This window comes from Centruroides vittatus, unplaced genomic scaffold (genome assembly GCF_030686945.1).
Source record: "Centruroides vittatus isolate TY-2023 unplaced genomic scaffold, ASM3068694v2 contig_417, whole genome shotgun sequence".
Classification (NCBI taxonomy): Eukaryota; Metazoa; Arthropoda; class Arachnida; order Scorpiones; family Buthidae; genus Centruroides; species Centruroides vittatus.
Window position 1 is genome coordinate 1391600 of NW_027122227.1, and position 17118 is coordinate 1408717.

Here is a 17118-nt window from a genome sequence, read left to right on the forward strand (position 1 = left end):
CTTGTCAAGTTGCTTGAAGTAGTCCAGAATGGTGTCTTCCAATTCTTCCTGATCTGCAGTTTCCCTGCCAAAAATTTCTTTAAAGGTCCAAATAAATGAAAATCCAATGGGGGCTAAATTCGAACTATATGGAGGATGTTGCAGAATCTCCCAATTTCACTGTGCCAACCACAGTTTGGTTTGATTTGATGTGTGGAGTATAGTCCAGTTTTAGCCCCCTCAGATTTTCATTTATTTGGACCTATAAAGAAACTTTGGCAAGGAAACACTGCAGATCAGGAGGAATTGGAAGACGCCATTCTGGACTACTTCAAGGAACTTGACAAGCAACAGCACCGTGAAGGGATGTTCAATGCTGTGTCACGCCAGGATAAATGTCTCGACATTTAAGGCAATTATGTCAAGAAATAAACAAAAGTGTGTAGTTTTTGTGGAGTATATTAAATATTTTCTTTAATTATAAATGTTAGTGTAATTTTGGTCTGTACCTTTAATATTGGACTGCCCTCTGAGATTCAATCTACATCATCCAGAAACTAAAGTTTATTTTATTTCAAATGAGAACAAAATCTTATTTCTTAATAAATCAATTTACTTACACAAAAATTAAGCAAAACTGACAATATTTTTACAATGTCAAAAGCAGAGTGTGGCACACCATTTTTCTGCTCTTCCCCTCTTGTATTTAAATTCCATCCCCTGGCCAACTCCATTTCAAATAGCCTACCATTTGTTTTACTTATCATCATGAATCAAACTTAAGTCTAAGTTGCCAGATTATTTTTCAGACTATATTGAAGGTAATTTTTAAATAGATAAATATTAAACTTGCCCTAAAGAGAATCAATTAAACCATAATCTTGTGTAAAGATTAATTAATAATTAAAAAATTTTGGAAAACACTGAGAATGGGATTCAAATCCTACTCTGAGATTAAAAACCCAGATAATAGCCTGAAAAATAATCCAGCACTTAAATTTAAGTTTGGCTAATGAGGAGAATTTTGATTTTATATATCTAATCAAGATTCCCTCATCAAATTAATTTCTGAAACTATTAGAGATCATTCATTCATGTATAATGTTAACACAGGAAATCTTGGATGGTTTCATCATAGGATACACCCATGTGCATTGAACATTTTATGTCAATATATAACTATAATAAAATTTTATACAATTACAGCATCTTCATTTCAATATTCTGAACGACACCTGGTTACTTACATGTATGTTACAGTGGAACCTCTCATAACAAGTAATTCACATTATGACATTATGAACAAAACAAATTGTAAAAAAAATGACTCGTTTAACAAGCATGTTTTGCATAATGAGTGACAACGGGAGAGGAAGTTCGGATTGCGCGCATGCTACATCAGTCTGTGTAGCTAGTGTCTTAATGTGGCTTGTGATCACACATTTTTCCAAACTTGTGTTCAGACATATTACATATAAACATCAACAACCATAGCCCATCATATAATAAACATTATGACAAATTCTTGGGCTATGTAAAGGCTATAATTAAATATTACAAATTGATTAATTTGACCAGAGGTAGGCAGTTATGCTGCCATCTTGTATTAAATTTAATAACCAATTCCTTATTAAATTTTATATGAAATGGAAGCATAACTGCCTACCTCTAGTCAAATTAATTAATTTCTAATACTTAATTATAGCTTTTACATAGCCCAAGAATTTGGCATGTTTATAAGATATTATCTTGTTTTTTTGTTTTCTGCAAATCAAATTTGCATTCCAGGTTGGTTCATTCCATGCTAGAAGAAAAGATGATGATTCACGCTCCTTAACAATGCATATTGTATAATTTTCTTTGAATAAATGTGATACATAAAATATTTGAGTATTTTTTTCGGCATGGAAGGCATTATCGTATTTTCCATTAATTTATATGGGAAAAATTATTTCGCTTAATGAGTGTTTCGCATTACGAGTAAGATTCTGGAACGAATTATGCTCGTTAAGCGAGGTTCCACTGTATATTATTATATCAATTAAATAAGAATCTTTACATTTTTGTCCAACACCAGAATTCATACACATTTCTATATTAACTTTTTTGACTGCTAATGATTTTAAAATCACTAATGATGATTTATTTATTTATTACTAGAAAATGAGTTCCAAGGAAAAAAAAATTCAAACTTTCCACCAATGAATTTGTTTTTGGCTTATTCACATATTCAACCTTCTGTACAGTTCTTTTTTTATGTTCTATGTTTTTTAAATAATCGATGATACCAATACAATGACATTCTTCTATGATTTTTAAAGGTCCTTTTAAGTTATAACATTCATTTAACCTTTTCACGGCAGGTTTGGTTCTTACTTGGTGAAGCCTGGTGGCAGGTTAATCTATACAGAGTATGAGAAATTCTCAAGAGAGCTGATTTTATCAAAAATAGTAGGCACAAAAAATTCTTATTCATGACAGTATAAGGATGAATTTCACCATTTACATCAAAGATTTTTTTTTTTGCAAAATATTTCATAGTACTTAACATAATTATTGAATCTAAAAAGCTTAATCAACTTTTATCTAAAAAAAAAAAATACAGAAATATCATTAGAATAGTTCCTCATTTGTCAAAAATGTAACAAATGCTTCTTCCAAAGTCATTTATACAGAAAATGAAACATAAAAGTGATCAGACATCCAGTATTATTATTAAATTTCTTAATTTACTATAGCTAAATTTAAATTGATCAAAAACTTCAATAACTGAGGCAATCATCTTTGGTTTATCATTAATTATTTTATATACTAATAATTAAACAATTATCCTTTTCAATAAATGAGAACAGACAATTTTTATATAAAATTAAACGTGTAATTGTATATAAAAATTAAAATTCTTAATTCAGATTCTAGAATAAAGTTTATATAACAACATAATTGTATAATGATGTGTCATGTTATTAACAATATATATTTAATTTTGCATTAATTATTGATTTTTGCTATAAATATTCCTCTAAAAATTATGTATCCACATATGGCAAAAGTTTTTATATAGTTAAACTGTTTACCTACATAAATACATTTAGGAATGTTTATAGAACAAATGTTAATTATTAAGTAGGATTTGATAAAGCCAACATGTAATCTAAACTTGAAAAATTTTAAATACCATGTTCAAAAATTTGTTTTAACGTTTTAATCTGCCATTTTTCTTACGTCTAATCATATCAAATGCTTTTTTTTAATTGGTTATATTTTTTTAATACGTAAAGAAAAATAAACTGCTGTAAATTGTCTTAAATTTGATGCATCAACAAGTCTCTTGTTATATTTGGAGAAAGAGATGTTATTTTGACTGTGTGTAGGGGAAGTTTATTGCACTTGCTTAAATTAAAATATTGGATCTGTGCCACACCCCCCTCTTGAATGTAAACAAACTAAAGATTTAACAACTGTTTTTTCAATTTTATTTTTCTTTTACTGAAGTTTTGGAATATTTATAAAAAATATTCAAATTAGAAGAAAAAATAAATGTATTCATATCTTGCACTTCTCAACCCTCGGAACACAACAGGTTGACTGTGTGCATAAACACAGAGTCAACCTTTTATTGAAGCTACTCGTCCACCACAATATACACAAAATTAAAAAAAAATTAATATATTTTTATTGTGATTGTAATTAATTAATGAGCAGTTATTTATTGTAACATGGCCACAAAGCTGGGTTGCAATTTTTAATCATATTTTTAATTAATTTCATTTAAAACATATGCCCTCACCTTAAATTAGTAGTGCTTGCCCCCGTACATAATACTTTTCCTGCTAGTAATAGAGTCGTGCCAGTCATCTAACTAACTCCTTGCAGAGAAAAATTTTTGAATTGAAATAATGTGACTTCTGGTTTGCATCAGGAGTTCATATATAGTTAGTCGGGCCTCCTGTCCCTATGCTTTCCATATGTGGTCTCGGCTTTCATCTATCTAATGCCATTCTTGAGATTAAGGAAGGACGGACAGAGTTGGGATGACAGTGAGAATTTATGGGTCTACAGTTTTTTTCAAATTGCGGCCCAATAAATTTATTAAAATCAATTAATTAATGTATTTTTATTGTGATTGTGCCACCACCTGGGAAGTTTTGCATTTTTTGCATATCAAGGCAGACAAGTAGCCTGAAATAAAATGTTGACCCTGCCCATAAAGACTGTTTTGTTCCTGAGATATTGAAGACGGACAAGATATGAAGACATTTGTTGTTTCTTCTAATTTCTGAATATTTTTTTATTCCTTATTGTCCCAACCATTTCATTTATTAATTTGAAATATTTGTTTTATCTATTATAATTTTATTTTAAAAAATAAGATTTTAGATTACTTTTATTCAAAAAAATATATTTGATAAAACGTAATTTAGAATTAGATACTGAAGTACTCACTTTTTGAACCTTTGTATCCGGAACTTTTTTACTCTCCACAAAACAAACGTTTTCGGCCTCACTCGAGGTCTGCTTCAGGTTAAAAGAACAAAAGAAAACTGGCTTCCCAATTATTTGAATTATTCTCCGAGGAACGTTTAGCTTTAAAATATATTCGAACATAATTTTCGAATATATGCGTGTGCTACGTAACGTTGTCGTCTTCTTGTTCTTCGCATACGTAATGCCAGGCGTATGAAAGTGTGTTGCCGTCTTTAGAGTTTATACATTTCCTGCATGGCCGGCCCTGTATATTTCAAGGGCTTCGAGGGCCCTGATGTCTTCTGTCTGAAAGGCTCTATTTATCAATCTGGCATTGGATAGGTCCGCGTGAATCTCTGGATCGGTGGCGTAGGTGGATAAGGCGGTGGTGTAACGAGCATGGTTTATATCATATCTGTGCTCCTTGAGCCTCTGTTGGATGGAACGTTTAGTGGAGCCAATGTATACTAATTCACGCCTAAATCTCATCCCTCACTGGAATACTGTATACACCTAAAGCCCGAAGATGGTTCATTTTGTCTTTGGCGTTGCGCAACAATTTATATATATCTGGGGACCTTCTGTATGTCAATCTGGTACCAGTTTTGGTTGCAATTTCTTTATATAAGGCCTGAAATCGCCGGTTGTATTCGACAACTGCGTATCCGCTGGCTGGTTCTTGATTCCGATCCTCATTTCTAGCCCTTTGAGTAATGGGTGTACTTTGGTTTGGAATAGGCCTGTGCTAACTTTCGTGTTAGTTCTTTTTTGTATCCATGTGCCATCGCAATGCGTTCTATCTTCTGTAGTTCAATTATAGTATCATTCCACCTGGAAGGGTGCGTATACGCTCTTCTAACTAAAGCCCAGAACGCTGCGATTGTGTGTGTGTAAAGGTCGGCTGAGTTTGCTGGTATAAACCATGGGGTGTAGCCAGGTTTACAATATACACCAGTTTCAATCCTTCCTCCATTCAGTCTGATGTTGATATCCAAGAAGTGGGCATTGGTGGTAGACATTTGGTCCATTTTAAGGGTCAACCCGTATGGATTGTTGTTCATGCGAAGACTTATGTGAATTGGTTTTACGTAAATTGGAAGAAACCGTCATACCAGAGTATGGGTCCAATATAGTTATATATAAAAGATATGTAGACGATGTATTTATCCTGTGGAAAACAGAAACGAACATCAATGATTTTTTAAGTCGCATGAACAACAATCCATACAGGTTGATCCTTAAAATGGACCAAATGTCTACCACCAATGCCCACTTCTTGGATATCAACATCAGACTGAATGGAGGAAGGATTGAAACTGGTGTATATTGTAAACCTGGCTACACCCCATGGTTTATACCAGCAAACTCAGCCGACCTTTACACACACACAATCGCAGCGTTCTGGGCTTTAGTTAGAAGAGCGTATACGCACCCTTCCAGGTGGAATGATACTATAATTGAACTACAGAAGATAGAACGCATTGCGATGGCACATGGATACAAAAAAGAACTAACACGAAAGTTAGCACAGGCCTATTCCAAACCAAAGTACACCCATTACTCAAAGGGCTAGAAATGAGGATCGGAATCAAGAACCAGCCAGCGGATACGCAGTTGTCGAATACAACCGACGATTTCAGGCCTTATATAAAGAAATTGCAACCAAAACTGGTACCAGATTGACATACAGAAGGTCCCCAGATATATATAAATTGTTGCGCAACGCCAAAGACAAAATGAACCATCTTCGGGCTTTAGGTGTATACAGTATTCCAGTGAGGGATGAGATTTAGGCGTGAATTAGTATACATTGGCTCCACTAAACGTTCCATCCAACAGAGGCTCAAGGAGCACAGATATGATATAAACCATGCTCGTTACACCACCGCCTTATCCACCTACGCCACCGATCCAGAGATTCACGCGGACCTATCCAATGCCAGATTGATAAATAGAGCCTTTCAGACAGAAGACATCAGGGCCGGCCATGCAGGAAATGTATAAACTCTAAAGACGGCAACACACTTTCATACGCCTGGCATTACGTATGCGAAGAACAAGAAGACGACAACGTTACGTAGCACACGCATATATTCGAAAATTATGTTCGAATATATTTTAAAGCTAAACGTTCCTCGGAGAATAATTCAAATAATTGGGAAGCCAGTTTTCTTTTGTTCTTTTAACCTGAAGCAGACCTCGAGTGAGACCGAAAACGTTTGTTTTGTGGAGAGTAAAAAAGTACCGGATAAAAAGGTTCAAAAAGTGAGTACGTATTAAATAAACCGGTATTCAGACTGAAAGATCGGGTAAGATACTGAAGGTTTAACTCTTCTGTATTTTTAATATTTTGTATGATAAAAGTAATTGAAAAGAAATGAAAATTGTGAAGAAAATTTACAAGTAAAGATTTAAGATAAAATGACAATAAATTGTAGTCAAATTTTACTATTTATTTCAAAACAATTTAAAAACTGTAATAAAATTTTTATAATAATTAACATATCTTACTTTTTGTTTAAGAGTGGCCTGAAAGAGTTTACGTATCTGAAGGCAGCATCGGTGGAAGTTATTTATTATTTCTGTATGTACAGGACCTCGAATCCACTTGTTGACGTGATCAGTAGGTGCAATAAATATACCATTTGCGACGTCAACATTTATGTAATGAAACAGAGTATTTTCCTTTCCGGCAACCAACCTAAATATTGCAATAATTTGATTATCAACAAGTTCACAACTTCTAATCAAAAACTTAAAATATGTATTATAGTATAGCATTTAAATGTGAAATTTATTTATTTTCATTGTAAAAAAGTTTCAAAAATTTAGAATTTTTATAAACAAACAAATGATAAAAATTACTGAATTTGAAGTAGGCAGCTTTGTCATCTAAAAATATGCCTATTCAAAATTATATAATAAGTTAAATTCTATTCTTAATGTTGTAGTATGTGTTACATTGGTTAAAAGGGTGTAGATTACAATTTAAGTTTATATTAACATTTCCTTTATATATAAATTTTCTATTTAAATAAAATTGAATAATTTCATAAGTAATGATTATTGTAAATATTGATAAAATTAACAATGAAACAATAAAATTAATTTTTTTATACAATTAAAAGACACAGTCACTCTAAAAATCAGACGATCATCATCTGTGTCTTTTAATTGTACAAAAAAATATTTATTCATCCGACTGAAATGAAAACATATTTGTCAAAATTTGTCACCAGAGCTCGTCCAGGCTTAATCTACATTCGTCAGCACAATTCCCCAGTAGATAAAAGGAGCCAAAACCCCGAACGGATAAGGATGAACCACTAAAGACGTCGTAAGATTTACCATACCAATTTTAAGAAAAATTTTTTTAATTTTTATTGGTTTTTCTGTGTTTTAAGGAACTCTTTTTTAAAAATGGGCAGCTAAGTAGCCTAAAAGGAAAGGTCTGGCTGTCTGATTCGTTCTGGAACACTAAAAGAAAATAAAAAATGGTGATTGTCTGATTTTTAGAGCAACTGTGTCTTTTAATTGTATAAAAAAATATTTATTCATTCGACGGAAATGAAAAAAAATTAATTTTTAATCCTTTGTTTATGAAATCAAACACTATCAAGAATTTCTTTCAGACAATAATTGCAAACTTATTTTTCATACAGAACAATGTAAAAAAGTATGAGAGGCCTAATTTATGAAGTTTTTAAGGTAAATGTAAAAAGAGAGAGAGAATATTACAAGGTGTCTACAATTTATTGAACGGATTAAGATACTTAATAAAAAATTAATCAAAATAACTAACACGAGATATCTTTTGCATCCAATATAGCAACTTAAAAAGTTTTACTCTATTGCTGAAAACACTTGTCTCAACAAGCATTGCTGCAAAATGGTGACCATTAGAGAAAAAGCAAGTGCATATTGTGGTGTTGGGAAACTAATTCTCCAATAAATGCAATGAGACAATTTAAATGCAAGTTCAACAAAGATTCACCAAGTGAAAAATCAATCAAGCAATGCCTTAAACAATTTCAAGAAATCAGTAGGCTTATGGTGTCCGAAGAGAAAGTAACAAATATTCAGGCAATATTTCAGTGAAATCCAGGAAAATCTATCTGCCTTGCTAGAGTGAAACTGCAAATGTGAGATAAGCAGAGGGTCAGGGGCCAATTCTCTCTGACCACTTACACTGCACAGGTTGGTGAAACCTGATCTCTATGTCGCTTTGGATGGCTAGGAGGGCAAAAACGAGTGGGGAGGTCATCGGTAATCTTTTGTCATTCCCAAGAAAAAGGCTCAGTCCAGAAACTTGTTTGAAATGGAAATTGATATTTTAATGTTGTATATGTCAATTTGCTTTCTTTAATTCTGTAATTTTTCTATCTTAACTGTATAATATAAAAAAATTCAAGGGCAGAAAGCCAGTAAAGTTTTTAAATTTCAAAAATAATTAAATAGTTGTATAGAAAATAGTAAAACTAAACTTTTAATATAGTTCCCAATACCATCTTTTAAATATATTCAGGATACCATAATAAAAACTGATTAAAATAATATAAGATTTATATGTTTCTATATATTTATTAAAATATACAAATTTTTATAGCTAAAAGTTTGTAAATTTCAATTTATTAGTTATTAATTTATATTAATTTTAGGTATAAGTAAAAGTTATACAAAGTACATTAGTAGTATTGTTTCACTGTGTTCTAATTACAAATAAAATTAGGACAATTGAAAGAATATGAAAGTTATATTTCAAGATAGAGATGTTTCATTTATCTTACATAAATGGAATCATTTACTATATGGAAGTAAATAATTCTATTTACCATTTACTTCCAAAATCATTAATGTCAGGATCATATTTTGATAAAGCTGGATGTTAATGATTTTGAGAGTAAATGTTATAGTTATTTAAAATGTTTATGTAGCTCATGAAGCTTAATTTTTTTTTTTAAATTCTGAATGAATAAAAATAAATTCTTACTTTATTGGACCTGATGCTGTGATTTCTTCTTCTGCTTCTTCTAAACTTTTTTTAATACTACTTAAATCATAATTATTAGGAAAGATTCTGTGAGACTTTTGACTCTAAAATTTAAAATATGATTGATTAAATTTTATTTTTATATTTATATTAGCAAGAATAAATCAAACTAATATTTATTTAATTTATACTTATTAATGTTGCACAGTTTTTTAAAATAAAATTTAATTTAATAAATAAATATATTGTTATCTGTATTTGACATTATTATTAAATATTTTACATATTTAAAATGTAATTTATATAATTTATTTATATAAATGTAATTTATATAATTTATTTATATATTTATTATTTTGTTACTTAAAGTATATAATTTATTTATATACTTTAAGTAACAAAAAAATGAATTTAAAACAATCTTGCATTTAAGTAATAATATCTTATTTTTAAATATATAATGATAAAAGTTTGAAAAGAGTTTTGCACAACAATGATCATAATTTAACCACAATAAAATTTTAGTTTAAAGTAATATTTACTTGTTTTTAAAATTGAATATGGAATAATATATGATCTTCTGAAATACTCTGTAATTTACTCGACTACCCAGTTATTTTTTACAATTGCTTATCTCTCAATGAGATAATCATTTTGTTGTAAAATTGCCATCCACCTCAACTGCAGTTTATTGACAATTGTGGCTACCATACAGTATTTACAGGAGTCAGCTTGGTAGTCTTACACCAACAAAGTGGACTCATCCTGCCATACTTAAACATCTCAACATCATACTCGTATGACACTTCCTTACTACCTTAGATGGTGCAAGTGTTAAAAATTTGTATTATACAATCTGCTGTTGTATAACATTTTTTCTCATTTGCAGATAGGACTTTCCTTTCATTGTTTTTATCTTGTTTTTTTTATATAAGTGTTTCCTCGCACTGTCCAGGTTTTAAAGGTTATAAACTTTACAAGTTAAACAACTTTACAAGTTAACCTTGTAAAGTTTATAACCTTTAATTTATATTTATTATTAACTAATTTAAGTTATTAATTTAATTAATTAATAATTAATTAATTTTAATTAAAAATAAGTTATTAATTTAAATTCTTCCATTATTGACTATGCAGACAATATAAAGTTGTTAAATCATGATCCCATTACTCTCCAATTCAATCTTCACCACTTATCCTCTGTCATTAGTAAAGTTAACTGCAGAATTAATGTACAAAAATCTGTAATAATGTGTTTTTCTTTACTCAGGAATCCACCCCTACCACCCCTTTTTATAAACACTCATGCATTGCAGTATGTCAACACATGCAATGATCTCTGAATTATTCTATTTACACTAAATTAACTTTTAAGTCATATAGACAAGACAGTTAAATCACTGGCCATCCATTGCAGGATATTATGGCATTTTGTAAAACCATATCCTCTAAATCTGTCCTATGGTCCGTATTTTTTGCCAATTTTCAATCCCTTATGGACTATTGCTTTCCCACTTTGGTCTATCTTTATTTGTTAAAATATTGAGAAAACTCAATAAACTTTACCTACTTTTAAATAAGTTTGGTAACCTACCACAAACCAATAACCCAAATGTTGCTAGAGCAAGACTGGGACTTCCAGATGCTTTCAAAGAAGTAAATATTTTGATCAAATTCGCTTTCTTAAATATTTTAATGGTCTCATTCCACAAGTTTGGCTAAATCTAAGAATCCCTGGAAGAAACACCCATAACACTACTGTATGTATACTCCTCATTTTCATTTGTCATTGTCACATAGATCTTATTTTTATCAAATAGATGATAGCATGGACCCAATGGAATGTCTACTCCATGAAAAATTTGCTCATAAGCAGACATGTCAACATTTCTTACATAACTGTTAAATCTTTTTTTTTCTTACTTTTTAATTATTATTATTATTATTATTCATTTTAATATTTTTACTATTTTCTCTTTTATTCCCTCATTTTTGTTGGTTACAATTACACATTTTATTTAGCATACTGCCAAATATGTGTTTTTTAATATATGATTTTTTTATATTTTTTAATGAATGCATACTATCTGTACAATCATAAATAAAAAGACATATTTATAACCACTTAATAGCATCTCCAAAATTCAATGCAAAATAAATAAATAAAACATCAGTTTTACTAAGTTTCCCCATAAGAACTGATTAGTCCAAAATAATGTTTACCTTTTCAAAACACCTTTACACCACTTTAATTTTGGACTAACCAGTTCTTATGGAGAAACTTAAATTAATGAAAAAATTAAATATTTTTATTTTATAAAGATGTTAGCCAAGTTATAATAAATTATTTGAAAAAAAATATAATTTTTCACTAATACTTTATGTAGAATTAATTTTTTTTAAATTAATCATAGGAAAGGAATAACTTTATAAAACAACCAAGTTTCAACTGAAAATATTAAGAATTTCAATTAAATATAAGCATCCACATCAAACCCGATACATAGCAATATCCTCAGGCTATAATTTGGCAATAATAATTATAACTTACTAATTTGGCCCTAGAGGGAGGCATTGGGCACCATTTCATATTAAATTTAATAATTATAATTTAATTAAATAATTTTAGACTAAACTGGAAGAAAAGAATCGGCCCAGAGAGGGACTTGAACCCGCAACTGCCATTTCCCATGCTGATGCGTTGCCAGTTACACCACCTGGGACCTTCAGTCCTATTCTCTCTTCCAGTATATTTAACATTACAATATAACCATCATTGGTTATTATGGTGGCTGACTGGGGATGCATTCAGCAACCTCATCCTGTAAACTCCTGCATAAGGCACTCAGTCAGCCATCACATACCCAGCAAAGGCATATATATATATATGCAGAAAAATAAAACATATTTTTCTGCATTTAAAGTATTTCCATTACATTAAATTTTAAATATCAACACCAGAACAAGGGACAGATTACTGGAAATATCTTGATCTTTTAAATTGAATGAATAATTCCATTACATTGACTTTTTATAAATAACATTAATTTTGAAAAAAAAATACCCTGTATATTGCTCCTTCACTACTTGTTCTTGAATCAGCATCAGAACTTGCCGACGTATGACTACTACTCTCTGTTTTTCCCCTCCTTCCTAATATTGGTGTCATTTCATCACTAGTTCCAGGTGAATGAGTAGTTTCGGCATCTGAATCAGCATCTCCTTGTCCTATTTATAAAAAAATATTACTAATGTACATTTATTTATTATTAATAAAACTAATTGATTTTTTAAATTAATTATATAGAAAATATTATAAGTTATCAACATATATTATTATAATAAATTGATGACTAAATACGACTTTAAAAAATTTGATGTCTTCACACTAAATTATTTTAAATAATAAACTATTTTTTAATTTGTATTTAGTCTTCAACTAATAAAATTTTTAAAAATTCAGGATAAAATATATAAGTTATATTATTATTTTATATGTTTAGTTTGGAAGTGCCAAACAATTATGATATAAAGTAAAAATACTATATTACCAACTGTAGATAACAATTGTTGCCTTTCCCCATCAATACTTGTTTTCTTTTTAAGAATAGATGTGATTTCTGGCATTTTTCTTGTACCTAAATATTAAAATCAAATATGTCAATTTACACATATTTCTTATTAGAATTTATGAAAGATATTTTAAAAATATTTAAACCTTTTGCATACATACATTCAATTATGTTATTTAAAGAATATTTTTAAAATTCTAATTATAAAAACATACCTGTTCCAGGGCTTGAAGAAAAAGAAATATTCAATAAATTAGACTGACTCAACGTTTTCTGATTTGTAGATTTAAGTGGTTGAGATGCTTTACTAAATGTTCCAAAGTTTCTTTTTGAGAATTTATTTTTTGAACCAAACCAATCTGCATAACAAATCTGTGGACAGGATTCAGATTCCAAACTGAAATACAAGTAAAAACAATAAATACAAAACTGAAAAAGGATCTGAAAAATATAAATTATTTTTTATTAATGAATATTTTAATTTCCTTACAATTTTTCAATGTGTGCTATAATTCCTAATGATTCCAACTGTAATAAAGTATTCTGAGCTTGGTCAACATAAAATGGATCAGGTGTTGGATGACCTTTTGCTCTAAAATGAAAAAAATTAATTCTCTCTTTATTTAAATTTAATTTAGTAAATTAGACTAAACTAAAAGCTGTTTTCTGTTTCATTATGTTAATATAATTAAGATTTTACACTTTTCCATACAAAAAATTAAAATAATGTTAAGATATTCATATAATATTATATTATTTTAATCCAGTTGCTCTCAAACTGAAGAGTATTAATCTATCATAAAAGAAATGTGCAATCTTTCTAATCTTTCAGGCAGATTATAATATTCTTAAATATATATCATTTACTTCAATAATTTAAGAACCAAAATAAATTTTGATACAAAGTTTCCAAATATCAACAACAAAAAGTACAGAATTTAAATCATATAAATATTATAATAAGCAATATTATTAATTTTCATTATCAAATACAAATTAATATATTGTAAATAGGAAAATGTAAATCTACTTATTTATAAAACTGAGTAATTTTGATTGTTCTTATTTGTTTTTTTCAATCAAGAAATATCAAGATACACAATTAATGAGAGATCCAATTATTCAAAATTATTTTTATAGATAAAGTAAGCATGGATATACAAATCTGTTTATCTTACAATGAAATATCTAAGAAACATATAATATGAATCAAAATAACAATGAAAGAAAATCTTTACTGCAATATAATATATGATTGACACAGTTTGAGAACTAATGTTCCGATCAATGAAATAAAATTAATTTTTAAAATTACACAAATAATTTTATGCATAAATATTCTTTACACATTTTATTATTCTTTTTTAATCTATTAATTTAAAATTTTTTTACATACTGTAAACTGCATCCTCCTGCTTCTAATATTATTCCAAGTAAAGTGTGATTCTAAAATTATGAATAATTAAGCTTTAGAATACTTCAATTTAAAATTCCAATAAATATTTAAAATCAAGAAAATTACTTTTTTAAAATCAAATCAAGTCTTAGATTTTATGTATTAAAATAAATTTATAAAATATTCTTTATTTTTAAAGTTTTAAGGTTAAAGTATTTCTATATTTTTATTTATAAATTATACAACAATATTCTTTCATTAACTATAAACAATTATCTCACCAATGCCACAATTAAAAGAAACCATCTTCCGTCTGGTTCTCTATAACCTCGGTCATTATTTTTTTGACTATCATTGTCGTTGTAGCGACGTGTCGGAAATATTTCTCTCCAAATAATAACTTGAGATAGTTGTTCCTGAGCTGTAAGATTGAGAAGCTGATACAATTTGGTGTACAAAAAGATATCTAAGAAATCTTCTTTTGGTAAGTGATTAGCTAACAAATAACCCTAAATTGAATTTAAAAATATGTAAAAATTAGAAAAAGAAATCAATTAAAACAATTTTTATTACAGATTATTTTTGAAATAAAAAATGAAAAATTTTCAATTTCAGAAGGTATAAAGTAGAATTATAACCTTTAAGATTCAATTGATGCACTAAATTAAATTTAACATAAAAGTCAAAGCTAGAATACCACTATATACTGTAAATTTATATTAAAAAATTGATGGAAATGATTTTAAATAATTATAATATTTAAAGTTGCTTATTTATTTCTAACTTAAAACTAAATTAAAATTTTTGTAAAATAAAAAGACAGTTGATCCAAAGATTCTTTTGGAAACCACTATTTATTACGTGTTCTAGAATAAAACTTTTAGACGACCTGACCTTCCTTTATAGGCTACTTATTCAGGGCCAGATTTACCAATCCAGGGGCCCTGGGCACAAATTCGGTGGGGGTCCCCCTTTAAGAGTAGGCAAATTTGATGATTTAGAAAATTTACACAAAATACTGTACTTTCAATTAGATTTCAACTAGGAAGTTGTAAATTTCATTTAAAAATAAGGTTATTGTAAACATACATATATTTTATTACGTAAAACTAATTATTTTAATTTAACTGAAAAATACCTATGTGAAATTTTTTCCCGAAATTTTCCGATGTTTCATAGGTTTTTTCCCGGGTTTGGTTTTCTCTGCCTGTTGCCCTCATGATTAGGCCACACTAGGCTGTCGCGGTAACAGAAAAAAAATTATGTTTAAACATAATTTTTTTTTTAGTTTTGTGGGGGCCCTGGGCACAGGCCCCAAATGCCCTTATGTAAATCCGGCCCTGTACTTATTCTAGAACACGTAATAAATGGTGGTTTCCAAAAGAATCTTTGGATCAACTGTCTTTTTATTTTACAAAAATTTTTGCTATCCGATGAAACCCTAATCAAAAAAATTAATTAAATATATTAAATTTTTTTTAAAATTACCTTATAAAAAACACAGGATCCAAGAATTGTATACAACCTTTGAGTATTATAATAAGCTTCAGACTGTAAATCAAATATTCAAACAATTAACAAAATCATTAAAATAATTTTTAATTTAACATACTAAAATTAAAACGATAAGCAGTTTATATGAACGTAAATTAATTGCTATCTTCTGAATAACTACACTTAAAAAAAAAACTGATATAGCATCAAAGATTTCAATATTAATAATTAAAGATATTTAAACTATAATTATAATATAATTCGATGTAATAATTTTATTGTATTATGTTATAAAAGTAATATAATACAATAAAATCACAAGCACAGTTAATCTGATTTAACAATTTAAAATCTTCTAGACAATATTTACGAATTTGACAAAACATCTAAAAAAAAATTAAATTTTTATTCTATCTTCAAACATTTATTCACATTTTAACTAACAAACAGTTAATTACAAATTGTTAAATATATGCTTAAATAATATATTTGCTATTATCACAGCATTACAGCAGAATTAAAATGCATTTTAAGATGTATACTCAATATCAAAACTTAAATACTTGCGGGTAGTTGAACTTAAATATGCAATTAAACTAATTGGGCACTTAATGATAGTCTAATTGTATTTCTTTTGTAAAAAGTATTATATTGATTCTGATGACTGACTAAAATGAAATAATTAAAATAATAATTTAATTAATACCTCAAAATATAGCTATAGTGAAATATAGGATATTTTAGATTATAAGAAGAAAATATTGGAAAAATTGTAAACAAACTTCAAAATTAATACAGGCTTACAACAATCATTTAATTAAAGTGAAGACGACTTTTACTATTAAAAATGGTATCAATCTAATGCAAATATAGAAGTAGAAACAATGTTGTGTTCAGAATGTTAAATGTTTTATTTGTTAGATTAAACAGCAGAAAGCTAATTTATACATCTTGTTTTTTCTAATAACTACCTAATTTATAAAATAATTCATTTGTATTCAGTGATATATTCATTTCTGAAACTGATTTTGATCAAAATCTTGTACACAAATGCAAGCACACACAAACAAATATATGTACTGTATATATACAGTATGTATTATTTTCTTGCTATAGCTTGAGCAATAGTTGAAAAAGAAATTGCATGATTTGACTTTAAATAAAGAAAGATAAATATTTTATATTCGAACAAAAAATATTTATAAAAATTTGTGCTGTTT

At 28.4% G+C, this 17118-nt stretch overlaps 1 protein-coding gene across 1 annotated transcript in view; it reads right to left on the minus strand.

Moving 5' to 3' along the window:
- in (protein inturned) overlaps positions 1 to 17118 on the minus strand; it is a 42651-nt gene that overhangs the window by 2572 nt on the left and 22961 nt on the right. The window contains 9 exon segments of the mRNA XM_067272055.1: positions 6958 to 7147; positions 9437 to 9540; positions 12501 to 12664; positions 12988 to 13074; positions 13224 to 13405; positions 13499 to 13600; positions 14405 to 14454; positions 14686 to 14913; positions 15893 to 15955. Coding sequence (XP_067128156.1) covers positions 6958 to 7147; positions 9437 to 9540; positions 12501 to 12664; positions 12988 to 13074; positions 13224 to 13405; positions 13499 to 13600; positions 14405 to 14454; positions 14686 to 14913; positions 15893 to 15955 — 1170 coding nt within the window.